At 44.0% G+C, this 27,561-nt stretch overlaps 1 protein-coding gene across 3 annotated transcripts in view; it reads right to left on the bottom strand.

Annotated features, from left to right (window-relative positions):
• Positions 1-27,561, bottom strand: part of agla (amylo-alpha-1, 6-glucosidase, 4-alpha-glucanotransferase a) — a 63,724-nt gene that overhangs the window by 30,494 nt on the left and 5,669 nt on the right. For 2 of the 3 annotated variants that reach the window (XM_079285243.1, XM_079285242.1), the window contains 14 exons: positions 24,130-24,255; positions 17,066-17,276; positions 16,206-16,375; positions 15,398-15,601; positions 11,890-12,071; positions 10,298-10,409; positions 8,687-8,813; positions 7,289-7,391; positions 6,619-6,716; positions 6,280-6,419; positions 5,890-6,077; positions 5,530-5,653; positions 1,645-1,808; positions 1,037-1,138 (listed from right to left, as the gene is read on the bottom strand). In XM_079285243.1, coding sequence (XP_079141369.1) covers positions 1,037-1,138; positions 1,645-1,808; positions 5,530-5,653; positions 5,890-6,077; positions 6,280-6,419; positions 6,619-6,716; positions 7,289-7,391; positions 8,687-8,813; positions 10,298-10,409; positions 11,890-12,071; positions 15,398-15,601; positions 16,206-16,375; positions 17,066-17,276; positions 24,130-24,217 — 2,013 coding nt within the window. In that variant the 5' untranslated portion in view covers positions 24,218-24,255. Of the gene's footprint in view, positions 1-1,036; positions 1,139-1,644; positions 1,809-5,097; positions 5,222-5,529; positions 5,654-5,889; positions 6,078-6,279; positions 6,420-6,618; positions 6,717-7,288; positions 7,392-8,686; positions 8,814-10,297; positions 10,410-11,889; positions 12,072-15,397; positions 15,602-16,205; positions 16,376-17,065; positions 17,277-24,129; positions 24,256-27,561 lie in introns of all 3 variants that reach the window. The other variant, XM_079285244.1, reaches the window with a different exon arrangement.

The following is a 27,561-nucleotide window of genomic DNA, read 5'->3' on the forward strand; positions in this document are numbered from 1 at the left end:
AAAAAGATGTACCGTGATGGATTATACGTTCTAACTTTATTTTTTACGGTGAAGTTCTGGCAACCACAGCTGCCGGTAATTTACCGTTTAATTGCATATTACCGTAAACAGGTTTATGAAATCTCTTGTTTTTTATAGTAATTTACCGTAAACAAAAAACTGTTCTCAACTGTGAAATTTACGGTTGCAAAAAGATGTACCGTGATGTATTATACGTTCTAACTTTATTTTTTACGGTGAAGTTCTGGCAACCACAGCTGCCGGTAATTTACCGTTTAATTGCATATTACCGTACACAGGTTTATGAAATCTCTTGTTTTTTATAGTAATTTACCGTAAACAACAAACTGTTCTCAACTGTGAAATTTACGGTTGCAAAAAGATGTACCGTGATGTATTATACGTTCTAACTTTATTTTTTACGGTGAAGTTCTGGCAACCACAGCTGCCGGTAATTTACCGTTTAATTGCATATTACCGTAAACAGGTTTATGAAATCTCTTGTTTTTTATAGTAATGTACCGTAAACAAAAAACTGTTCTCAACTGTGAAATTTACGGTTGCAAAAATATATACCGTGATGTATTATACATTCTCACTTTATTTTTTACGGTGAAGTTCTGGCAACCACAGCTGCCGGTAATTTACCGTATATTACACAGGATTTTTTTTACAGTGTAGAAGTAGCTTGCATATTTTCAGTTAGACTGGTCAACAGAACCCCCGTGCCCCCAAACACATTTAACCGTCTACACGATTGACACGGGTCCTGCTTTCAAGTCGGAAGATACCGTCAATTTAGATTAGAATGGAAAAACCACACCCTGGATCGATGGGACATGTGAGCCCTCTGGCTCTACAGCTTACATAAACCATATTTATTTAATGATTGCAATAAATAAGCCAATATTGGGGAATTTGTTTCATAAACACCCAAAACAAGCCATGAATATGGTTAAAAGCTATGAAATACTGTTGAGCCAAAATGATGTTAATCACTTGCAAGTCATATCTTGTGTGTGTGTTTGTAAATGACCTGGTGTGGCACTAATTCATCATATCCTCTGGTGGAACCAGTAGCACAGCAGGCCATGGACACCATAGCAGAGCTGGGGAGGGAGTCCAGAGCTGAACGCAGCTGTATCACAAAGAGGCACACACAGCCATTACTGTACGGACCTGACATCTGGACAGATGTGCTGGGACATCAGGGCTGCACACTGATACTCATGATTGTTGAAATCAATATTTAGAGCACAATTATGTATCCCGATCATTCATTGACATTAGGGACAAACTATTTTCCTTTCGCTTCCACATTTGTTACAGAACAGAGCGCTGCTTTCACCCTCATGTCATGATCTCTGATTACATCAGGGCTTCTTCCCCTCAAGTGTAACATACAGTATATAAGGGTTCTATTTCCATAACGGTTTAGCCATTAAGTCATTACATCAGTTAAGAACAGCGAAAGTAACAGAAGAACTAGAACGACACGTATTGCAGGAATCATGGGAACTTCATCAGGTAAGGGAACAACAATGAAGGGAAACGTTCAAAAGGTTCATAGAAAAACAAGAGAATGCAAATGAGAGCAAATGGTTATGAACATCTTCAATTGACCCCATCCTGACACAGACTCACCTGTATGGGACACTCGTTGTCATGGGTTACATCGAGTAACATGGCGTGTGCGATGGCGGGCATCAGTGGGCGGAGACTGGGCTGAACAAACGCTCCGACTGGCTCGCCCCCATAACGGTGGACCAGCCGGCCCTCTTCATGACTGTCACCAGCTGACATGGCCTCTACAAAATAAAGAGAATGGGTCTGTCTCTTCTCCAGATTTTCTGTGCCTCCTTGATTCCTTTCCTCGCCTCCTCACCTCACGTCTTAGTCCCGCCACGCGAGAGGAGTCAAAAAGAGACCAGAGGAGTCAAAAAAGAGACCAGAGGAGAGAGGAGTCAAGAAGAGATCAGAGGAGAGAGGAGTCAAAAAGAGACCAGAGGAGTCAAAAAAGAGACCAGAGGAGAGAGGAGTCAAGAAGAGACCAGAAGAGAGAGGAGTCAAAAAGAGACCAGAGGAGTCAAAAAAGAGACCAGAGGAGAGAGGAGTCAAGAAGAGATCAGAGGAGAGAGGAGTCAAAAAGAGACCAGAGGAGTCAAAAAAGAGACCAGAGGAGAGAGGAGTCAAGAAGAGATCAGAGGAGAGAGGAGTCAAAAAGAGACCAGAGAGAGGAGTCAAAAAGAGACCAGAGGAGAGAGGAGTCAAGAAGAGACCAGAGGAGAGAGGAGTCAAGAAGAGACCAGAGGAGAGAGGAGTCAAGAAGAGACCAGAGGAGTCAAGAAGAGACCAGAGGAGAGAGGAGTCAAAAAGAGACCAGAGGAGAGAAGAGTCAAGAAGAGACCAGAGGAGAGAGGAGTCAAGAAGAGACCAGAGGAGAGAGGAGTCAAGAAGAGACCAGAGGAGAGAGGAGTCAAGAAGAGACCAGAGGAGAGAGGAGTCAAGAGACCAGAGGAGTCAAGAAGAGACCAGAGGAGTCAAAAAGAGACCAGAGGAGAGAGGAGTCAAAAAGAGACCAGAGGAGAGAGGAGTCAAGAAGAGACCAGAGGAGAGAGGAGTCAAAAAGAGACCAGAGGAGTCAAAAAGAGACCAGAGGAGAGAGGAGTCAAAAAGAGACCAGAGGAGAGAAGAGTCAAGAAGAGACCAGAGGAGTCAAGAAGAGACCAGAGGAGTCAAAAAGAGACCAGAGGAGAGAGGAGTCAAAAAGAGACCAGAGGAGAGAGGAGTCAAGAAGAGACCAGAGGAGAGAGGAGTCAAAAAGAGACCAGAGACCAGAGGAGTCAAAAAGAGACCAGAGACCAGAGGAGTCAAAAAGAGACCAGAGGAGAGAGGAGTCAAGAAGAGACCAGAGGAGTCAAGAAGAGACCAGAGGAGAGAGGAGTCAAGAAGAGACCAGAGGAGAGAGGAGTCAAGAAGAGACCAGAGGAGAGAGGAGTCAAGAAGAGACCAGAGGAGAGAGGAGTCAAAAAGAGACCAGAGGAGAGAGGAGTCAAGAAGAGACCAGAGGGGAGAAGAGTCAAGAAGAGACCAGAGGAGTCAAGAAGAGACCAGAGGAGTCAAAAAGAGACCAGAGGAGAGAGGAGTCAAAAAGAGACCAGAGGAGAGAGGAGTCAAGAAGAGACCAGAGGAGAGAGGAGTCAAGAAGAGACCAGAGGAGAGAGGAGTCAAGAAGAGACCAGAGGAGAGGAGTCAAGAAGAGACCAGAGGAGTCAAAAAGAGACCAGAGGAGAAAAAGAGACCAGAGGAGAGAGGAGTCAAGAAGAGACCAGAGGAGAGAGGAGTCAAGAAGAGACCAGAGGAGAGAGGAGTCAAGAAGAGACCAGAGAGGAGTCAAGAAGAGACCAGAGGAGAAAAAGAGACCAGAGGAGAGAGGAGTCAAGAAGAGACCAGAGGAGAGAGGAGTCAAGATGAGACCAGAGGAGAGAGGAGTCAAGAAGAGACCAGAGGAGAGAGGAGGCAAGAAGAGACCAGAGGAGAGAGGAGTCAAAAGGAGACCAGAGGAGAGAGGAGTCGAGGCAGCAGGCATTTAACAAACGAGACATCCTCGATCGGACCGTCACTTTAGGATGAATTAAATAAGAGGTATCGCAGCTGATCAGCTGTTCAGTTTTACTATATATGCATTTTCTGATCTGTCAGATGAGCATAACTTACATATTTACCATTTATTCAATTCACAACGTGGCATAATGTGACAAGAACGATCGTAGTCACGCATGTTATATTTAACACGCACACAGGCTATATGTAATAAAGACTTCATATACTTTATTAAATGTTTGTATACGAATACAGAGCGACATATATTATATATGATTGATATATATATTATATACACACAAACACAGTCCTGTCTACCTATATGACAACATGAAATACAGTTCATTAGTGCTGATTTGAAGAGAACTATTGATTTAGTAACTTGACGTATACATCCTGTCAGGAGGATAGCAGGCTGCAGTCAGTATAAGAACAGAAGTATTGGTGATTGTGATGAAGTAATGTGGGCAGAACAGCGCCAGTTACCAGGAGCTGCACACCCTGTGAACGGCAGAAGGTCTGATCTGATCATCTTGAATAAATACAAGTTATGAACACAAAAAGGAACTGGTAGATTTGTAGAGAGCAGCCGTGGTTTGAGATCATTCCAGCCGTGTGTCCCGCCTCTTTTATTTGTTCACGTGTTGGTGCTTCCTCGCTCATAGCTCCACTGGCAGGCCTCCTCCATCCTCTCTCCTCCAGATGCATTTTAGGAATTGGGATAGCCTTCAAGATGGAGCGCTGAGATTGATTTCGGGAGCAAAGAGCGAGGAATGGAGGTGGCAAAGACATCGGGAAATGAGAAAGAGCCACGGACATTGGAGGAGAGTTATCAGAAAAGCAACTGGTTCACACATTCAAGACCACTGGAGTAATTCTGGGCCACATTACAATCTGGCAATGCAGGCGTTCTGCCTTTGAGAGGCGATGGACAACACGAGCTGATGTTCAACAATGGACAGCGTGAGCTCACAGACTGCTCCAGAATATTCAATACTTTCTAAATTGTTTTAATTGTGTAAATGTTAAATGTAATGACATGTGTTGCATTATATCTGCCATAACATCTAACAATGGAATATTGACTGATATTTTCACTTTTGGGAATTGTGCTTAAATACACAGACAGGTGACCAATTAAACAGAAAGAACAAGCTGAGCAAATGAGAAGGGAAAGATACCACAGGGAGCTTTGGCTGATTGAATGATTGATGAGTATGGGGATGATGTGAATGGTATGATACAACCCTCACAGGCCATACCAGTCTCATAAAGAATGCTGATCATCTCTCCAGAAGAGCAACAGATCATCTACTGAAGCTTTGTGAAAGCTAACAGTGAAACAACAGGAACTGTCTTTGTTTCTTTGCTTTCTCACCAATCTGTGTGAATAATATTACAAGCAACACAAATGCCTCCCCTAATACCCCAAACTGTGTAATGTTGTCAATGTTAATGATGAATAATGCATGTTGATCATATACATTACTGTACCTCGTATGAGCGACGTGATCCCTAGCTTGGTTACGAAGACATTATCCAGGTCCTCACTGCCGGTGAACAGTTCAGCCACCACATACAGGTTAGGACACACTCTTCTGCCCACGTCCAGCATGTACTGCACAAACACAGCAAGCAACACAGCACAACCAGTGCAGGCAGTGCAAGAGAGGAGGGTGAGAAAAGACAAGGAAGGACAGACGGAGGAGGAAGAGGAGAGCGGTGTGAAAGGAACGCAGCCAGTTAGTGATAACAGGCCGAGCGACCACAGCGTGCAGTCATACGGTGCATGAACACAGAGTCAGAGTCAAGAGATGGAACGAGATGGAGCATGTTTGGGTAGGAAGAGGAAGAACGCAGAACAGTGCAGTGAGAAGAGAAGAAGAAAGAGACAAGAACACGTTAGTTCATGCTGAGGAGCTGTACCTCGTATAAGACTGCTAATTCCCAGCCGGTTAACGAACACATTGTCAAGGAGCTCGCTGCCTGTAAACAGCTCAGCTATCACATACAGATCGGATCTGACCGCTCTGGCTGCATCTAACATGGCCTAGACAAGACAATACATTACAAAGAGGGAGAAGAGAAGGGTCTGCTGTTAGCACTGATGTACAGTATGCATCTGTCGCTAGACACAGCAAGGCTGGGCTTTAGTCTAACCCTCAGACATAAACCACAACGCAGTGAAATGACATTTTCCTTTTGCACTTTCCTAATAACCTTGTTCTATTAAAAGCTACAATATGCTTATGGACTGCATGATAACATGAGAAGAGATGACAGTACCTCGGCTACATGTAATGGTGTAGAGTGGCAGTTGTCCAGTCTGACTCCGTGGAAATATTTGGCTGTGATCTCCGTGTACTTCTGCATGTGGGCCCACAGGTACGGGCAGTCCTCGGGCCCACTGCCGTAGCGCAGTTTGACACTGTCACCCCAGCATACCAGCTCCCGACGCACATACACATTGGAGCCTATGCAGCACAGACACAGAGGCATCACAATGTCATCGTGCAGACTGTTCAACCTACAACCTGAAAGTTGCTGAGGTTCTCAGGTCCCTGTTAATGACCTGATGCAGCAGGACACAGCATCATGATCCCCTCTTCTACCTCGTCACAGCACGTGTTTATTTATTCCTCTGTTCTTATAGTCGAAGAACATTAATATATCAACCTGATTCAGCAAAGTTGCGCAGTGGATCGTCTCCCATCACCCAACCGTTGTGAGCCAGGAAGTGGCACGTCTTGTCTGGCTGGTCCAGCAGCTGCATCTCCTGCTCCAGAGTCATGTCCTGATACGGGAAGGTGAAGTACCTGAGACAGACAGATGAAACCGCTGAGATCCACCAACCCTCAGCCTCCCACCACTCCTGGTGTTATCATCAACCTCATGTCCCCGTTATCTGTCCAGGATGTAGCATGAACATTTACTATGTGTCTGCATCATCCACCTCAGCTGGACTGTATCCGTCCTTTGTCTCTCTCCTGAAAGCAATCTCTTTAAATTCATTACCTGGTCACTAGAGGGTCTTTCCTGCTAACGGGACCAAGTTTGGGGCCGTGGTCTGCCAGACGCTCATACACTACGTTTCCCACAATACAGTTGGCAGCCTTGAGGAAGAGAAGGAACACAAAGAACACTGACTGATGCACAGGATGCATTCATTGTTTTGGGAAACCCTCACCGTGTCTCCAATTCCACACTTCATGCAAAAACTCCACTCTAATACTGACACTGCAGTATTTGGGTAGTCAGTGTCCAAGTAATACATATGAACGATATGAGGGTTCTCCGGGTTCCTCCCAGCCCAAAGACATGCAGCTCAGGTTATTTGGAGACTATAAATGGTGTGAATGTTTGTCCGTCTCTACATGTGCCCTGTGATGAACTGGTGACCTGTCCAGGGTGAACCCTGCCTTCGCCCAATGTCAGCTGGGATCGGCTCCAGCGCCCCGCAACCCGGAACAGGATGAGCGGTTTGGATAATGAATGAATGAATGGATGAATGAGGCACCTCCTCCTTGACTCCTCTGAGAGCCACACCGGCAGGTGTCAGATTTGGCTCAAATGTGAAATCACATCTCGGTCATATCATGCTGCAGTGTGCATACTAATTATTATTTCTATATTCTTATTCATAGAGCAGTAACCCTGTCTGGTGGCACATTACACACTGCCTTACCTGCTCCTGATGCTGGTGCATGATGTTGTGCTGTGCTTCGTTCAGCTCCTTCAATTTCTGTCTCAGCCAACCACAGCACTCCTCGATATGCTGTAGGGAGGAGCTACAGAGAGGGCGGTAACATTAAACAAAAAGTACCACTACTCTACATTTACAGAACGTCAAAGTGCTTCATACATACATGTATGCACAGTGCACATGCATACATGCATAGTGCACGTGCACTACGCACACATGCATAGTGCACGTGCACTACGCACACATGCATAGTGCACGTGCACTACGCACACATGCATAGTGCACGTGCACTACGCACACATGCATAGTGCACGTGCACTACGCACACATGCATAGTGCACGTGCACTACGCACACATGTATGCATAGTGCACGTGCACTACGCACACATGTATGCATAGTGCACGTGCACTACGCACACATGTATGCATAGTGCACGTGCACTACGCACACATGTATGCATAGTGCACGTGCACTACGCACACATGTATGCATAGTGCACGTGCACTACGCACACATGTATGCATAGTGCACGTGCACTACGCACACATGTATGCATAGTGCACGTGCACTACGCACACATGTATGCATAGTGCACGTGCACTACGCACACATGCATAGTGCACGTGCACTACGCATACATGCATAGTGCATGTGCACTACGCATACATGTATGCATAGTGCACGTGCACCACGCGTAGTGCACCACGCACGCATAGTGCACATGTACTACGCATGCATAGTGCACATGTACTACGCATGCATAGTGCACATGTACTACGCATGCATAGTGCACATGTACTACGCATGCATAGTGCACATGTACTACGCATGCATAGTGCACATGTACTACGCACGCATAGTGCACATGTACTACGCACGCATAGTGCACATGTACTACGCATGCATAGTGCACATGTACTACGCACGCATAGTGCACATGTACTACGCATGCATAGTGCACATGTACTACGCATGCATAGTGCACATGTACTACGCATGCATAGTGCACATGTACTACGCATGCATAGTGCACATGTACTACGCATGCATAGTGCACATGTACTACGCATACATGTATGAAACGGGCCTGCCAGGATTACGTTTGTGACTTTGTTACACAACCTTTGTGCACTGCATATATATTCTTGATGTCAGCAAATGATTTATCAAGCAGTAATATTGCACATCTCCAACTGAATGTGAACAGAAGCTGATGGAGGTAGTGCCATGGAAAGCTGGGGATCATCTTCTTGTCTTACCAACGTTCACCTTCCAGCAGTTAAGAAGAGAGACTTGAATGGTTGTCAAATCAGCTACTCAAAGAACCGCTAAAACCATCATAAGTGTGAACAGTAACGGCTGTAGCTTGAAGTCAGACCTGGGAGGTACAAAGGTCTCCAGAGCGGAGTCCATGTCCACTGTGTTCCCATAACGATGGACCTCTGGGTCCTGAATGATCCTCAGGCCCTTCTTCCCCCCGGTCTTACTCTGGTCCGGCTTGGTGCCTGACAACACAAACATGCAGAGGTCATTGAACCAGTCTCTCAATCTAATCAGCACACGAGCAGCTTTAACTGAGTTCAGCCACGAGGACCCGTCACTGAACACAACAACTTTGGCTCTATGTGTCTGTGTTCCTTTGTCACAATAGAAGGAAAACATGCAGAAAGGTATCTGCTGTGATCACGAGTGTTGGTTGATATATTGACCCAGAAATAACGAGGAGAAATGATATTATTTACATGTGAAGACCATTGTGTGCCACTGATAGAATGATAACATCACAGCATAATAATGCAAGTACAGCCTTCTAGGAAGCCATGCACCTTTACTGTTAAGAATATTCACTCGTTGGAATGTGAAAAAAATAAACACATATACACATATATACACACATATACATACACATATATATATACATATACACACATATATATATACATATACACACATATATATATACATATATATATGTATATGTATATATATGTATATATATATATACATATATATACATATATATATACATATATATATGTATATGTATATATATGTATATGTATATATATATATATACATATATATATATATATATATATATATATACATATATATACATATGTATATATACATATACACACATATATATATACATATACACACATATATATATACATATACACACACACACACACACACACACACACACACTCAATTAATCCACACAACCAAACAAATGAATATAATAGATTCTCAGGCTCTGTTACCAACAATGTGCTGTGTCTGCACAATGCCCAAGTCTATTGGGAGGGAATCAATGAACCCTGCTGTGTGTTTTGGCATGTCGGTGACACGCTTATGTAAACAAACACACACGTAAACCTGACTGACGATATCGATCAGCAAGGACCGGAAAATAATCAAGATCGTGTCCATAACTTGTACAATAGTCATTAGCTCAAAACTGATTGAGGTTATGTCCATCTATAAGCCATATACGGTAAGACGAGAACATGACAATGATCAAAGTCATGTCCAGATATCATACATGAATCCGATAACAATACAAGACTGGATACTCCTCATCAATACGCACAGATGACTCCACTGATGTCCCTGCTGAGCATCCCATGAAAACTAAAGCTCCTTATGGTAGCAACGTTGTGTCTACACAACACCTTCAGCCACGTGCTTCACTCGTGCGTCTCATGCGCGTCTGGCAGGTCTGATACGCTTCAATGTAAATCAATACTGGTTTTTACAGAGGAGCATCTTTTTATGATTCAGGTCTATGTTTTCTGTATTACACACGTCATTTCAGCAATTGTATATTGGGCTCCGAGGGAGACGTACACAACAGTACATGAACAGTGTGTGCCCTGAGGCGGCTTCCTGCTCTGCTGATTGTGCGCTCACACTTTTTTGAAGTTTTGCAAGCATGAAAAAGTCGACATAGTTTTTCAAATCTTCACTGATCACCGGTACAGACCATTGAGTAGTAGGGCTCTGAACTGCTCCACAGCACGGTCCACTCTGAGCTGGTAGAACTCCCATAGCTTGATCTGAGGATACACGTCCTGCCACAACACACTACGGATGGCCTGATACACACCAACATGGGGGAGGGGGGGGGGGGGGGAGGGAGCGAGAGCGAGGGAGAGAGGGCGGGGGGGAGAGAGAGAGGGAGGGGGAGAGAGGGAGAGGGAGAGGGAGGGGGAGAGAGAGCGCGAGAGGGAGGGGGAGGGGGAGAGAGAGAGAGAGAGAGGGAGGGGGAGAGAGAGAGGGAGAGAGAGAGAGGGAGAGAGGGAGGGAGGGGGAGAGAGAGAGGGAGGGGGAGGGGGAGAGAGAGAGGGGGGCGCAAACACACAGATGATCTGGATTATTCAATGAGCCCCTTACTTTAGCTTTCATGGGCTGCAAAATGCTGTTGAATAAAATTTAACATGAGCAGGGGTTCTCACAGTTCCAATCATACAGTAAGTAAACAGCTACAGCGTCATTGATTCAACCATGTTGAATGCACCCACATCAGCATCAGGTAGTGTGGAACCTGACTGAGCTTACAGTACGAGGTGCGTTCACACCCAACGCACCTCAACAGTCAGTAACAAGAGCTGAACTGAACTTGTGAGCTCTCTCTGTGTCTCTCTGAGGATGTGGGGAGTCACACTTGGTCCCTGTTCAGACCTGGCACTGACATGCATGATCCCATCACAAGTGTACAGCTCAAAGTCCAGGTGTGAATGCATGCATTGAGATCTGACCACTCAGACCAGTCGGGGATGGTCACATTAGCTGAGTCTACTGTCTACTGTACGCGTACGTGTCCTGGGCCATACTGAGGGACAGCTTACTCATCTGATTGGTGTGTGTGTGTGTGTGATTCACATATGCATCTTCTAAGTGCTTGAAATAAAGCGTACGAGAGTAAATAGAAACCAAATGGAGCGGTTGTCATATTGACATTTAAGGTGTGTTGATTGATTCAAGAAGACAACTCATGCGTTGAATAACATGTAAGAAAACATTCCACCTTAAAAGTGGCCAGCAGCTGGCAGCAGACTGTGAGAGGAACAGTGCACTGAAGGATTCATTCTCATTCTATAGCTAGTTCATTGCTTCATTTGCCAGACAGAAGTAAGTCAATTTAATCATTTAAAACACAAACTGCTTAAAAACAACAACGTATTTGCTCGTTGCAAACGGAAATGACGAACGGGTTTATTTGCATATATTTATTTGGGGAAGTGAGATCTGATCACAAGTTACGTGAGACTCGTGTGGAGACACGTTGTGATGGCATGTGTGAACAGACTTACATGTTAATGGAGGCGTGAACAGGGAGTTACTATCTCAGAGGAAACACATTCTACATGTTTAATGTCTACCTTTTCACACACAGTAAAGCAGGAAATACATTTTGTCAAAAGTTGAACTGCTAAATGGAGTGTTGTTTGTTCCATCTCAATGTTCAGACTGATTCGTGCTCTCCTGTCACATCATGTCACATGCGTGTCCTCGCTACAACACAGCCGTGTCCACTCCGCTCATAGTGTGCACAGCTGACCTGGCTTTACTCACATTCAGGTGGCTCTCGTTGGTGATAGCAGCAGGAAGCCCCTTAGCCTTGTAGCGTCCCTCTGCTACCCTGCTGGTTAAATGGCAGATTGCTCTGTCTAAGACCCAGGCTGGCCGCAGGTGAGGAGAGTTCACCAGGTTGTAGCCACACTCTGGATGCTCTTTGATCCACATGCTGTTAGCAGCTGCAAAGAAAGAGCCAAACAAACTGAATCACAGGCACCAACATTGAGTCATTATTGAAATAAAGATGAAGAACGCTGGAAGGCATGCTGGGACATCGTTGGCAGCACCGTGAGGATGAGCCATAGAGGAGAGAAACCGTTAACATTGTTCGCTAGATTGAGCGGCCGGTAGTGATAATAACTTTAATGAAGAAGACAACGGTAACATTAAACTCATACCCATTACTAAAAACTAAATAAGACTTCCTGTTGCATCTGCATTAAACATACATCATTAAGATTACAACAGTTTCTATGACATTTGCTGTATTGGCAAATTTGAAAAATGCTGTTTTTTGCAAACTTTACAAAAAATAAAATAAAAACAGATTTATTAAGATTATTAACTAAATCATAATACCTAATGATACAATACTATATGTTCATCAGCAGATGGTGAACCAGCCTCTGTAGGGATCTACAGGACTGGAAGTAAATCAAGTGGTTGACCTTTGAGTCAGGCTCACTTTACTGGAGACCTTTACTGGGAGAGGGAGGAAGAGGAGGTGAACAGGGGGAGGGAGGAAGAGGAGGTGAGCAGGGACAGCACCCCTGTGCTAGAGCTGCAGCAGTGTCCTTTCACTTTGCTTCATGTCAGTGTGTTCCCTTTGTGAGATTCCATGAGGTCTGTGCTATTCACACGCTGATGAAAGAATAGTGATGAGCTGCAGTGTGAGCACAGCCTGAATGAGTAGGGACATTCAGAGTCGGTTTTTTTTTTTTTTTTTTTTTAACGTATTGTTCGGTTCGTCATGCGTACTGAACCGTGAGCCTCGTACCGAACGGTTCAATACGAATACGCGTATTGACACACACACACACGCAGACACACACACACACACACACACACACACACACAGTAATGTCTTAGCTCTCAATATCCATTTCCACGTTGTCGCCTATCCTATCACATGGCCTGTAGATGGCATTTGAACCAGCGGTGAACAACCTCTTGGCGGTGTTATCAATGCAAAAGAAGGCTTCATTACAAAATCAAAACTATGGTAGAAAATGTTCTTGAATACCTCATCTTTCATACATGTTGTCATTCTGTCTGCATCTCTATCCGTTGGTGTGCTGTTGTACATTTGTTGCAGTTTATTTTGGGATCAGCAGGAACAATTCACACATGTGCTTCAATAAGTCACTAGCGATAAATCAGACTGACTTACGATAAAAAAGTGTTGTTTGTACAAGTCGGACACAGCACAAACATAAATGATTTGACTTATTAGAAGTTGCAAAGTGTCTTAAAGGGCATGTGGGCCCTCCAGTCTGAAGCACTTCCTGCTCTCATTGTTCCTGCTCTCATTGTTCCTGCTCATGGGCTGTTACTCTGCTCTCTGGCTCGATGACAGTGGCCTCGTTACAGATGCGAGTTCAGTTCCTGGGTCAGCATGCGGCTCACACACACACAACACTACTCAACAGAGAGAGTGAGACGGTACTCTGAAGGTTGAATAGCAGATCAACAGCAGGGCATTATGGGGCCTTGTGGTCTGAGATGTACACCACATCACTGTTGGGCTGCTTAAGTAACTATACAATTCAAACAGTCCCGAGCTGTCTTTTGGTAAAGTGACATGTCTTAACTCTGCATTGAAGTCATTGTGAGGATGCACTATGGCAGCGGTTCCCAAACTTTTTAGGCCACGCACCCCCTTCTACATCCCGACCGGGTTCACGCACCCCCAACCCCCCCCCCCCCACACACACAACTTAAAAAAAAAAAAGCAACAGAGCCGCATAAAAATCGGACGAATGAGAGAACAGTTTGCTCGCGCGTGGCGTTTGTTTACAAGATAAAAAACACAATAACTCTTCCTGCACCGTGCCTTCGAACAGGTAACGGACGTAACGATTGGCCACATCTGTAGGCTCGTCTACTTGCAGAGTAAAACTGACTCTTCTTCACGCGACCGACCAATGTAGCCAGGATGTCTTCGGACAAAGCATCGATGCGAGCGACAGAAATGCGCTCATCCACGCACGGGAACAACACCGAGTTGTAATATATACCTCCATAACACCCCGCCACTCTCGGCTCATACCTCCCCAGCAACGAGGCACATCACCCGGTCACAATACCTCCAGAATGTCCCCCGGGTGAAATCCGGGACTTGGTTTTATGGTTCCGAGTGGCGGCGCTCACCCGTTGGCGCTGGGACGCGAGGTCTCCAGCCGCCCCCGCCGTGAGGCACCCGATCGTCAGGTCTGTCAGCCCTCGGAACAGGTCGCGGGTCAATAACTCGTGGGTGGCGGGGTAGAGGCGAGGCAGATCACAGAAAAATAATAAAGACTAAAGTATGGCAAAGATATGTTGATGAGAAACGTATTTGTACGTCAAACACAAAGGTAATCAGGGAGAAAATACGTTCGTGGTAAAACGTAATTGAGAATGCATTTTAGTTTTGGGGGAACGTCATTTTTAGGAGACAGGACTGCACCACCATTACATTTTTCCTCTCGCGCACCCCCTAGAGGCAGCTCGCGCACCCCCACTTTGGGAATCCCTGCACTATGGGATTGTATGTCCACAGACCTTCAGCACATAGCAAATATCTGTATATGATGAGATTAAGGTGAGTGACAAACATTGATCTTATTGTGACAAACATTGATCTTATTTCTATGTGGTGTTGAAATAATCTGTTTTGCATTTTGATTGAAACATCATGCTCTGGGTGCTCCCAGTGGTTCCAGAGGTCTGTTCTCCTTTGGCTTAGAGAAGGAAACAGACACCACAGGAGAAGATGAGCACTGAGTAGAGTATTAGATATACTCACTTCATGATGGATTATATACATAGATATACTATAATGAGGATATCGTAGTGGCATGTAGTAAGTAAATAAATATTATATCTATTAAATAAGAATGATATTTTAAACTAGCCCCACATCCTCAGTCTGTTCTTGTTAGTTATGTTGACCAACAACCTTTGAACAGCCTCCCACGTTGAACAGTTTACGGTCAGTCTAGAGAGCTTCTGTAGCTGTCAGAGAGTTTGGGCTCTTATTCTATTGAAATTCTTTCCCTGCCAGATAAACTAATGCAAACACACTGTTCATATTAGCCATCTCTGTTATTGCCACCCAGCCTATGCTGGGTTTTAGAGGATTACCATAATTATGCAGAAGCACTTTGATGTTCTTCTAATACCTTGCATTTCAGTCTGGGCTCCACTCTGGTTGGGCTGTAAACCAATCTGAACACAGATCACACACACACACACACACACACACACACACACACACACACACACACACACACACACAGGTACTCACCAGTATGATTATACACCACATCTGTAATACACAGCATGTTCCATTCTTTCTTGAACTTCTCCACCAGAGCCCCCACATCTGCCCAGCTGTAGCTCTGACCGTCGTGGCTGAACTCAGGGTTAAAGTTGAGCTGGTCTGCCAAGGAGTAACAGGACCTGGACTCTCCTAGAGTCTGCAGAGGCGTGAGGTGGATCATGTTGTATCCTGTGAGAGAAACCCACGTACACATGCTTATTAAGCAACTGCAGCATACTGTAACAACTACTACTGTTAATGATACTGTGTAACCTGTATGCTATGAAGCAGGGCCATATGGCTGATAATATCTCTGCATCCCTATGCTGCGATACATGATATATACTGTATGTCTTGATATTTCCTAAAACAAAGGTTTTAATTTAACCCGTTGATGGGAATGATCATAACAGTGTGATTATTACACATTACCCGAGAACACTAACGTCACGGTACGCTCATCTTAAAGTCAGATTGGTCTTTACAAATCTATTCCTATGTATTTTGACTAATTATTCACACAATTGAAATACATTTTTTCTCTGAAAACAGTTTGCAGGTTTTCTAAATCATTCATTTGACTTATAATTCAAAATGTATTGATTTTGAGATTTATTTCTCCTTAAATGTGAATGTCCCAGCCTACTGAAGGCTCCGCCCCTGTGACTCTGAACAGTGTCTGCCTTCACTCTGTCTCTAGTACATTCCCTGTAGCCAGAAACACCACGATGGTAATGACTCATCTGAGCTCAGCCACTTGGGCCACAAAACAAACGCAATCAAAGACACACACCTGACTCCTTGGCTACTCTCAGTCGATCTGGCCAGTCATCGAGGGGGCCCAGACATTTGGACAGGTAGGTCTGGATGGTGATGCAGTCTAATGGGAGGATGCGATCGTCTGCTCCAACATGAAGGACTGGGTCGACCACGACGTATCCTCCTCCTGACCTCTCTGTGTCTCTGTGGGTCAATATAAGAGATACCAGACACAGTGGACCTCTCATTACCAGTGCACAGCTGGATGAACTTCTACCGTACAAACATATCCAAACAATGAGGCCTCACAGACGGCATTCATTCATACAACAGGACATAGTCTCTCCCACTCAATGAGATGCGAGCTCAGGATCATTGGACTTGTCAGGATGTTTGGCGATACATGAAACACTAAATCTGTGTTTCATGCCTCGATAGTTTCTCAGGGACTTTCAACCGTATCACATGGTCTTGATTTAGTTAGTGCACCTTGTGTTATGGCTGTCCTGTCAACATTACAACATTTCCAAAGTCAAGAAGACTGATACGGTTGAAAGCTCTGGAAAAAATAGTAACTGGATCTTGAATTGGACATTTTTTGTAAAACTACTATTTCGAAAGGTCAAGAATGGCCATTCATGCTCAGCTAGTATCATGTTATGTTATGTACACTGACACCAGTGTCACATTATTGGACACCATGACTAGTTCACTGCCAACAGTCCCACTTTGTGTAAAGACTCTCCAGAAACATTCAAGAAGATAGAACGTCATGTTGTGCTGTTCTAAACACAGAGCACATTGGTGGTCACTCGAGCTATCCTCTACATCCTCAGCTCTCATGAGCTCTGTACAATAGTGTGAGCCTGGAGTCCATCATCAGGAGGCTCTTACCCATATCCAAAGTAGTACTGATAGGACCCAGCAACCTTGAGGTCCAGGGAGCAGAACTTATCAGAGTCATCCTCCCTTCCTGTTGGGTAGCTCCACACCAGAACATGGAACTTGTTCCGTTTGAATTGTTGTCCTTCAAGCGGATAGTTGGTGTGAACCACAACCCTCCTCCCCTGGAGGTTCGGACCCAAGTGAAACTGGAGTTCAAACCCTGTGGAGGCAGACATGTTGTCATTAATTGCTTTATTTCAACACATGACAATCATGAAAGATAAACTGCTGTGATTAAATAATTATGGCCACGCCACTTATGTTTATTAGGGGTGTGCCAAATGATCCACAAGTGATATCACTGTATTTTGGAGGCGTGTGTGAAGTGTTTTTTACTCTCAGGGTAGTATATGACAGGCTGCTGGTGCAGCAGCATGAAAGCGCCCCAAAAGGCTAAACACCATGCTCTTCCCCTGGTGGCTGGGTGTTAGTTTAGGATGCGCTCGATTTGATATGCAGCAGAGTTTTATATGACTGGAGGACGCATTTCGTTCCATTTTGAGAGGCCAAAATTATGTACGCAATTAATATCCAATTAACTGTGCATCCCTTGAGTCTAGTTATTTGCTTCCTTCTATACACTCAACATCAGTACTGTAACATAAGAGACTGCTCTGCTGTTCTCAAATGAACAAACTGAATACTACGCAAATATGAATGAATAAATTTAATTTATATAGCGCTTTTCACAGACAGTAGTATCACAAAGTGCTTAACAGAGCAGACATTTAAAAGCATAAAAAACACAATGTGACCCAAGGGTCAATAAATGATCTACACAGAGAAAATTAAAAATTAAAATAGAAAATAATAAAAAATAAAATAAAAATGTAAAACATATTTTAAGAACAGGTCTAGGACATGGGTTTACTTTTACACAAACGCCAGCCTAAACAGGTGGGTTTTGAGCTGGCTTTTAAAAGTATCCACAGTATCTGCGAGGCGCAGAGTTGCAGGCAGAGCATTCCAGAGCCTCGGGGCCACTGCCTCAAAGGCTCGGTCACTACGGGTCTTAAATCGTGTGCGTGGGACTGACAGAAGACCTAGAGCGTTTGACCTGAGAGTGCGGGCGGGTGAATAGGGGCGAAGTAGATCAGCTACATAAGCCGGAGCCTGACCGTGAAGTGCTCTGTAAGTGATGGTGAGAATTTTGAAGGGTATCCTAGATGCTACGGGAGCCAGTGGAGAGATCGGAGTACGGGGGTGATGTGAGACCGTCGATTTGTCCTGGTGAGTAATCTGGCGGCAGCATTTTGGATGACCTGCAGACGCTTAAGAGCAGATACACTGAGTGATGTGAAAAGTGAGTTGCAGTAGTCAATGCGTGAAGAGATAAGTGTGTATGATCATTTCTAATTCAGGTGTTGATACTACAGATCTCAGTTTACTGATATTTCTTAGATGGAAGAAACATGACTTGGACAGCTGCTTAACATGAGGGTCAAACGACATGGATCGATCAAAGAAAATCCCAAGATTGCGCAGGTTGCAATGGGAAGCAGAGGAGAGTGGACTAATAATCTGCCTGATCATGGGGACAAACTCCTCTGGAGCAATAACTAGGACCTCCGTTTTAGAGTAGTTGAGTTGCAGGCAGTTTTCTGCCGTCCAGTCTCTGATGGCATTGACACAGTCCAGGAGCCTAGTTGATGTGAATGCCTCGCTGGGTTTGAATGACAGATGGAGTTGGATGTCGTCTGCATATAAGTGATAGGACACATTATAGCTTTTCATGATCGGTCCCAAAGGTAACAGATAAAGGGAAAATAACAGAGGCCCCAGAACAGTGCCCTGCGGTACACCACAAGACAGTGGAGAGGTAACGGACACAAAATCACCCACAGAGACATTGAAACTTCTGTCATTGAGGTAAGATGTAAACCAGTCTAACGCTATGCCAGTTATGCCCACCCAATCACGTAGCCTCTTAATCAGGATGTCATGGTCTATAGTGTCAAATGCAGAACTGAGGTCCAGAAGAACTAGCACAGAGCAGTCACCTGCATCAGAACACATGAGAATGTCATTTGAAACCCTCAGGAGAGCGGTTTCAGTAGAGCGTTGCTTACGAAACCCAGACTGGAACTTGTCATACATGTTGTGCCTCTCCAGTGCAACAGTAAGTTGTTTGGCCACAACTTTCTCTAAAATTTTGGACAAGAAAGGCAGTTTTGATATGGGCCTGTAGTTCATGGGCAAAGCTGGATCTAAGTTAGGTTTCTTTAATATGGGCTGGATAGTGGCATGTTTGAAATAGGAAGGGACAATTCCTGTAGACAATGAGGAATTGACAATAGATGTTACTGCAGGGCCAATAGTTAGCAGAACTTTCTTAAATAGAGAGGATGGAATTATATCCAGAGGGCAAGATGATGGCTTTGTTTTGTTAATTAAGTCCATCAGGTCTTGAAGGCTGATAGGCTGGAAAGAGTCCAGAACAGCAGGGGATTGCGAGGAGCTACAAGTAGATTAACAGATCCAGGCTGAATGCCAGACCTAATACCCGTTACCTTATCAATAAAATAGATAAGGAATTTGTTGCAATCGTCAACAGAATAGCATGGTAAAGTGGAGACAGACGGTGAAACAATTCTCTTAATTGTGTCAAACAGAATCTTGGGATTTCTCTTTGAAGAAGAGATTAGGTTGGCAAAATAAGCAGTTCTAGCTTCCTTTACTCCAGTATTAAAAGAAACTCTGAGGTCTTTGAGATATGAGTGATGCACTTCTAGCCCAGTAGCTTTCCAGAGCCGCTCTGTCCTGCGACACTTCTGTCTCAGGCTGCACACAGCGTCTGTCATCCACGGAGTAGTGTTATAGGCAGCCCTGGTCCTTTCCTTAAGAGGTGCCACTTTATCCAGCAAAGTGGTGCAATGTTCATTAAATGACTGTATCAAGTGTTCAACATCATTGAGATTTGTGTTAATATCACAGCAGAAGTGCATAGCGAACTGATCAGCTGTACTCTGAGTAATAATGCGGGAGTGGAATGTTTGTTTCAGACACAAGGGGTCAGCATTGACAGAAAGATCAAAGAAAATACATTTATGGTCACTGATCAATAGGTCCTCACAACGTGTATTATCAATATCAAGACCCAGAGAGAACACAAGGTCCAAGGTGTGACCACCCCTGTGAGTGGCGCCAGAAACATGTTGCGTGAAATTAAAAGATGCAGTGATATTGAGAAACTCAGTCGCAAGGCAAGGCAAGTTTATTTGTATAGCACATTTCAACAACAAGGTAATTCAAAGTGCTTCACATAAAACCATTAAAAGCATCAAAACATAAGGCAAAAGAAAAGGAGATTTAAAAACAATTAAAGAAACTGTGTAAGAAATAAAATTCAGTCGTAAAAAGTAAAGGAGATTTAAAACATACATTGAAACAATAATTGATGTCTCCCTGAGACATTACGCTGCACGCAATCAACCATACACTGCCGCAATTCTGCAATTACTCGCACACAAACCACGTCTGGAAAAGATCTCTGCCGATCTGCGTTTTATAGTGTACGCCTTGCACGAACTCGGTCCCGGAGGAAATGGCGATATATTGTGCAGTCCTTTTAAAACCATTAAAACATAAGGCAAAAGAAAAGGAGATTTAACAGCAATTAAGAACAGTGTAAGAAATAAAATGCAGTAGTAAAATGCAGAAATGCAGGAAATTGATTAATATATTAATTGAATGTGGTTCAATTAAAGGCAGCAGCAAACAGAAAAGTCTTCAATCTTGATTTAAATGAGCTGAGGGTCTCAGCAGACCTGCAGCTTTCTGGGACTTTGTTCCAGATATGTGGAGCAGAAAAACTGTCGCAATACAGTCTGTGGTATCATTGATATGCAGATTAAAATCACCAACCAGAAGCACTTTGTCCAGCTTGATAATAAAGGTCAGAAAGTCTGTGAACTGATAAAAACTGACCTGCAGGACCGGGAGGTCGGTAAATTAAAAAACAGTAAAACAGCTTTAGCCGGCCCACTTTAGTCAGCTGTAGTTCAAAAGTAGCATAGGATTCTGTGCTCCCAAGTGGCAGGAAAGCTGATTCTTCCAGACCACGGCGAGGCCTCCACCGCTGCCTGTCAAACGCGGTGTCCCAACATAAGAGCAGTTCACAGGGCAGAGTTCATTGAAATGGATGCATTCCATATTCCGTTGCCAGGTCTCGGTCAGAAATAAAAAAGCCAAATTATGACTTGTGAACAAGTCATTTAAAATGTGAGCCTTGTTTGTTACGGAGCGTGCATTAATCAGACACATTTTGATGGGGGAAGACACTGCGTCGTCATCAGCACAGGAAGCTTTGGGGGTATGTGCAATAGGACGGATCACTCGTGCAGCACCTCGAAACCGACCATAACTAGGGTGCGAGCGCGAGTCTGTGATTCTCACGGGAATGCTCATGGGTCGTGGAGTGGAAGTTACGGTAGAGGCTGGGGACAGAGTAGTAGGAGACCCTCCATGCCGCCAGGGGGAGCTGGTGTTGCTAGTAGGGGATGAATGCGGCTGATGAATGATCGTAGAGGAAGAGTGACAGCGGACAGGGGATCCAGGTGTAAACAGTCAATCATGTGAATGGGAGTAAACAGCATGCTGTAAATTAGCCGCTAGCAGGCGGCTACCCAGCTTGTTAAAATGAATACCATCCTTCTTAAAAACAGATTAAAATTGTCAATGAAGCTCACGTTGTTGGTCCTGCAGGCGGCCTGGAGCCAGGTGTGGAGGCTGAGGACTCTGCTGAACCGCTGTGATCCACGGCCGAGTGTTGGACTTGGACCACTGATAAAAACACAGTCCACAGCTGTTTAAAAAGCTTAAAAGATTTGTAAAATCCATCTTGGTCAACTCTGACTGGTGGAGGGCTGTATCATTAATTCCCACATGAACGATAATTCGCCGAATGGAAGACGGGAGGGCGCGCATCAGGCCAGGCAGTGTCAGCAGGATGTCTGGAGCCGTTGCTCCGGGGAAACAGTGTGTCTCCGCGTTGAAATAACGGGTGTTCCTGATTATTGAGTCCCCGACTATCAGTGTCGTCGGGGCGAAGAGGGGACGAGGCGGCAACACTGCGCGTGCAATACGCATGGATGGAGGTGAGGATTCAACCAGTGGTGGTGGAGCAGACGAGCAAGGACTAAGAGAACGGGCGACCGAAGCTCGCCGCGGTTCTGGTGTAAAGCACGGTATGGAGCGGCGTGTCCTGGGGCGAGAGGAGGGCTCAGGAATGACTGGCGTAGGGATGTCGGTGGACCCGGGGCTGTGGGTCCCAGAGGCGGCAGCTGGGATGATGTAGGAAGCTGGGAGTCCGTAGTCAGAGGAGGGAACTCGCGCAGGGCAAAGGCGTTAAATCCATTCTTCAGCTGGACATCGAAGCCATGGGGTGTAGGAGATGAGGGTCTCCCTCTCCGGCTGCCGCAAGCACAGACCAGGGCTCGTGATGTGATGGAGTAGAGCTGACCAGGGCTTTAGGCTTAGCTCCGAGCCGTAGCCAGGAGGCCTCAGGAGCTGCGACCGGAGGAGGTGCCGCGGCAGCAGGAGCAGGACTGGAAGCGATGGACTCATGCACGCGGTCGCCGGCTGTGCCAGTCTGTGATGGACCGAAAATGATGGTGTCCATGAGGTTCTCAGCATACTGGATCCTGTAGAGCGTGAATATTCTTCCCTCCAACTCTGTGATTTTATCCACCAGGCGGGCGCAGCTGACACAGTCTGATGGAGGGGTGAGTGAAGCCATAGCAGATCAATGCAAAAACAGTTGTAGTTCTAAAAACGTTCTAGTACGTGTTCGCTGACATCGTACTATTAGTAGATCAATTAAAACTAGAAAAAAGGGTTGAAACAGACACTACGCACAAGTGAGCTGGATCAGGTGACAGGCAAATTGTAGGGAAAACAGCAGCACAGCGTCAGCAACTCGTCACTTCCGTCAAGTGAGTGGGATATGTGACATGTGACTCTAAATATGTCACTCATAGCCAAAGAAACGGCCAAATACATATCAGACCCCCTGGTCCTTCAGAGTGGACCATACAAGGATGTCTATATATAGTCCAGTGCAACAGCCTGCCCTCAAGATCCCTATCAGGTTCAGAGTCCTGCAAATGTCAAATACACACACACAGTCTATTTCTCACTTGAACTTGTGACTTTGACTTGCAGCAGGCTCTTAGAGCAGCCTATTCACCAGGTTTGATGCTGGAGTCTCTTCCTGATCTTCCTCAGGCTACACATGCATGAACTCCATGTTTTGATGGCTCATACTGATCTCAGGTCAGACATATAATTCATCAAAAGTGATACGGCACACGTGTTTAGATATGAATTGGCAAAAAATGCGTTTACATTTCCAAAGAGCGTGAGTTTGTTCTAGAGCGTCCATTTCTCCATGGAGAAATGGATGGATGTATGGATGGAGGCCGATAGTCCTCTACAGCTCCACACCTCTCTGTACTCTCCAGAGACTTGTGCTCATTAAGCCACGCCCTCTTTGAAATTATCAAATCAAATCCCTGAACAACCTCATCAGTCCTTCTCATAATTAGATCCCACCCACTTGGAAACATGTTATATCAAAGAGGTTAAACTGCTGCTTCACTGGGATTAAGCTTTATGTTTGTCCTTTGATCCTGTAAATGTCCCCACTGCGGGACTAACAAGGGATTATCTTATCGTATCTTGAATCCCCGAGGAAGCATTCATTTAAATCCCCCCCAATACAGAATTTTTTCAATCCGCAAAACAAATGACTTCCTGAGCACAATCCATCACCGATTCCCAGCGGACTTGGAGGCAAAAGGACTCCAAGTCACCAACACTGCATAGCCTAAATTCACCTTCAAATATGTCAGTTGGTTTTGTGCACCACCAATATGTGCTAATGTATATAAAGCCGAATACAATACACATAGATCCAAGTTAATCATTTGAACGGTCTGAGCAGCCTTGCTAATACATTCAGGCATTAAGTAAAGAGGAACAGCTAAAGTGCAGTTGTTTAAAAGAAGCATTACCTTGTTCAAGTCTGAAGAGAGTCCTCTCTAAGTTCTCCTTGTCATTAAGCATCAGGACTCGGATTTGCTTCAGGTGTTGAGGCAACATACTGAGAAGATCTTCAAATTGAAATGATCCCTGGCCTCCTGAAAAGAAGAAAATAAAGGTTACTAAATAGTTAGAACCATTTACTTAACACAGAACACCAAATTATTAAACCAAGTTTCTTTTGTTTCTGAACTGTATGAAATAGTCCCCAAGCTGTACCACGTCCCCATTGTACTCCAATGGGAAAAAAGTTAGTTGCACACTACAATGTCTTAGTGACGGGTTTCTAGGGGTGGGGGAAAAAAATCGATACAACATAGTATCGCGATATTTTGCGTGGCAATATTGTATCGATACACGGATGCCAAGTATCGATCTTTTATCATATAAACTATAAAAAAAAATATATATATATATATATATATATATATACACTTTTTAATCAAATCAATTACTTTTTCAGTCCACTAGATGGTGCTGAGTTGTTTTCTGGTGAGGTCAGCAAAGGTCCTGGGTCAGCGTGATTGGTAGGAAGTTGGTCAAAACAAAGATAGATATCTGACCTCACAACGGGGTTAAATCTGTCAACAGTAGCCGGCTCATGGGGAGAGTGCAGCGCATAACTGGCTCTCTGCCCTTGACGTCCATGCATCACAAGTTATACTGAGTTATATAACTCTAATATCCTACTTATATAAGTTATAGTTCATATACTGAGTCCACACGTTTGCATTTAGTTCAGTTGGACGATGTAGTCATACAAACAGTTCAGTTTGTCAGGTTCATGCAACATTTATGACATTGTTGGTCAGTCTGTCTGCTTGACAATCATATTCTGCTGCAATAAAAATTATTGAAGTGAGATGAACAGACTGAAAACTTGATCTTATTCGATAAAACATGTTGACACAGTTTTCCTTTGGGGACATCATTTGAAGTCGAAAAAAGTAATAAATCGCAATATAGGCCTATGTTATCGCAATACTCAGAATATCGCAGTATCGTGATAATATCGTATCGTGATAATATCGCAGTATCGTGATAATAGCGTATCGTGATAATATCGCAGTATCGTGATAATAGCGTATCGTGATAATATCGCAGCATCGTGACAATATCGTATAGTGATAATATCGCAGTATCGTGACAATATCGTATCGTGATAATATCGCAGTATCGTGATAATATCGTATAGTGATAATATCGTATCGTGATAATATCGCAGTATCGTGATAATATCGTACCGTGATAATATCGCAGTATCGTGATAATATCGTATCGTGATAATATCGCAGTATCGTGAAAATATCGTATAGTGATAATATCGTATCGTGATAATATCGCAGTATCGTGATAATATCGCATCGTGACCTAAGTATCTTGATAATATCGTATTGCGGGATCTCTGGTGATCCCCACCCCTACGGGTTTCATGATCAATGTTTTGGGGAAAAGAGTGCATGAATCCAGGGTCAGAAATACAGATTTTTCAAATTTGTTCATTTTGGGTACATTTCGGTACATTTAGCTTACAGTCAGATTGTGGCTGTAGTCATGCAGAGTTTATATATTATTCATTGTGTGGAGCAAAGACCATCGAGTTGAACCGATCGGTAAGACAACCACAAACTGTAAAGAGACAAATGGGTTAGACCCAGGGTAGGAAATTTACATATTTTTTTGGGGGCAATTTTTGCCCCCACTGACTGAAATCCAGGGGCATTTTCTAAAAATTGGGGGCATTTTTTGAAACTTGTGAAATAACATTTAACCTTTGTTTAAAATACATATACTTATTTAGGCTTACAGTATATGAGCAATTGTCATCAAATGGCAATAATAAGACTATTAGGCAGTAGCCTTCAGATTCATTTAACAAAAAACAAACAAATCAGACAATCACATTCAATTTTATTCCTTTGTGGTTATTTATTGTTATTATTAAAAATGATTAAGTCAACGATGCCTTGATTACATATACATGAGTCATTGTATGGAATTTTTGAGAAAAACATTTTTATAGCACCTTACATTTTTTTTAAATGTGCCATTTGAAGGTACAAATTCAGTTCAGAGTTTTTACTTAGTAAAATATCTTAATTGACTGTCAGTCAGGTATTATTCATTTCCAGCAACCCTCAAATCAAAGAATAAAGACACTTTACGCACAATTTAGGTGTATTTTCCCTTTAACTCACGAGATGCAGGTAGCATGTTTTGTACTTAATGTGAATATAATTCATTTAATCTAATTCCCATTATGAAATATGTATACTTTGTTGGCATCTTATTCTGAAAACCAGATGTTCGTCTGAAGAAACCGGATGTTGTCTCACGTTAATCTTTCCGGTAACTTTCAAAGTCCTTCGCTCGCTCCCGATCTGCGCCGTTTAAATGCGTTTACCGTGAATGTCAGGATATAGGTGCACTAACATGTAAGTGTCTGCTGAGTTGACCGCAGTCTCAGGTCTGATGAAGAAGCGCTCCGTTTTTTTCGGGGGCATTTTTTGCCCCTCTCCTTGTGATATCAGGGGCAAAATGATATTTCTTGGGGGCAGTTTTGCCCTTTGCCCTCGTGTATTTCTGACGCTGGTTAGACCACACAATAACAGTAAAGAGACAAATAGATTGGACCACGCAATAACTGTGAAGAGACAAATGGGTTGGACCACACTAACTGTGAAGAGACAAATGGGTTGGACCACACAATAACTGTGAAGAGACAAATGGATTGGACCACACAATAACTGTGAAGAGACAAATGGATTGGACCACACAATAACTGAAGAGACAAATGGGTTGGACCACACAATAACTGTGAAGAGACAAATGGGTTGGACCACACAATAACTGAAGAGACAAATGGATTGGACCACGCAATAACTGTGAAGAGACAAATGGGTTGGACCACACAATAACTGTGAAGAGACAAATGGATTGGACCACGCAATAACTGTGAAGAGACAAATGGGTTGGACCACACAATAACTGTGAAGAGACAAATGGATTGGGCCACGCAATAACTGTGAAGAGACAAATGGGTTGGACCACACAATAACTGTGAAGAGACAAATGGGTTGGACCACACAATAACTGTGAAGAGACAAATGGATTGGACCACACAATAACTGTGAAGAGACAAATGGATTGGACCACACAATAACTGTGAAGAGACAAATGGGTTGGACCACACAATAACTGTGAAGAGACAAATGGGCTGGACCACACAATAACTGTGAAGAGACAAATGGGTTGGACCACACAATAACTGAAGAGACAAATGGGTTGGACCACGCAATAACTGTGAAGAGACAAATGGGTTGGACCACACAATAACTGTGAAGAGACAAATGGGTTAGACCACGCAATAACTGTGAAGGCCTGAGAGGAAAGACACTCTGAAG

Source organism: Melanostigma gelatinosum (genome assembly GCF_949748355.1).
Source record: "Melanostigma gelatinosum genome assembly, chromosome: 15".
Classification (NCBI taxonomy): Eukaryota; Metazoa; Chordata; class Actinopteri; order Perciformes; family Zoarcidae; genus Melanostigma; species Melanostigma gelatinosum.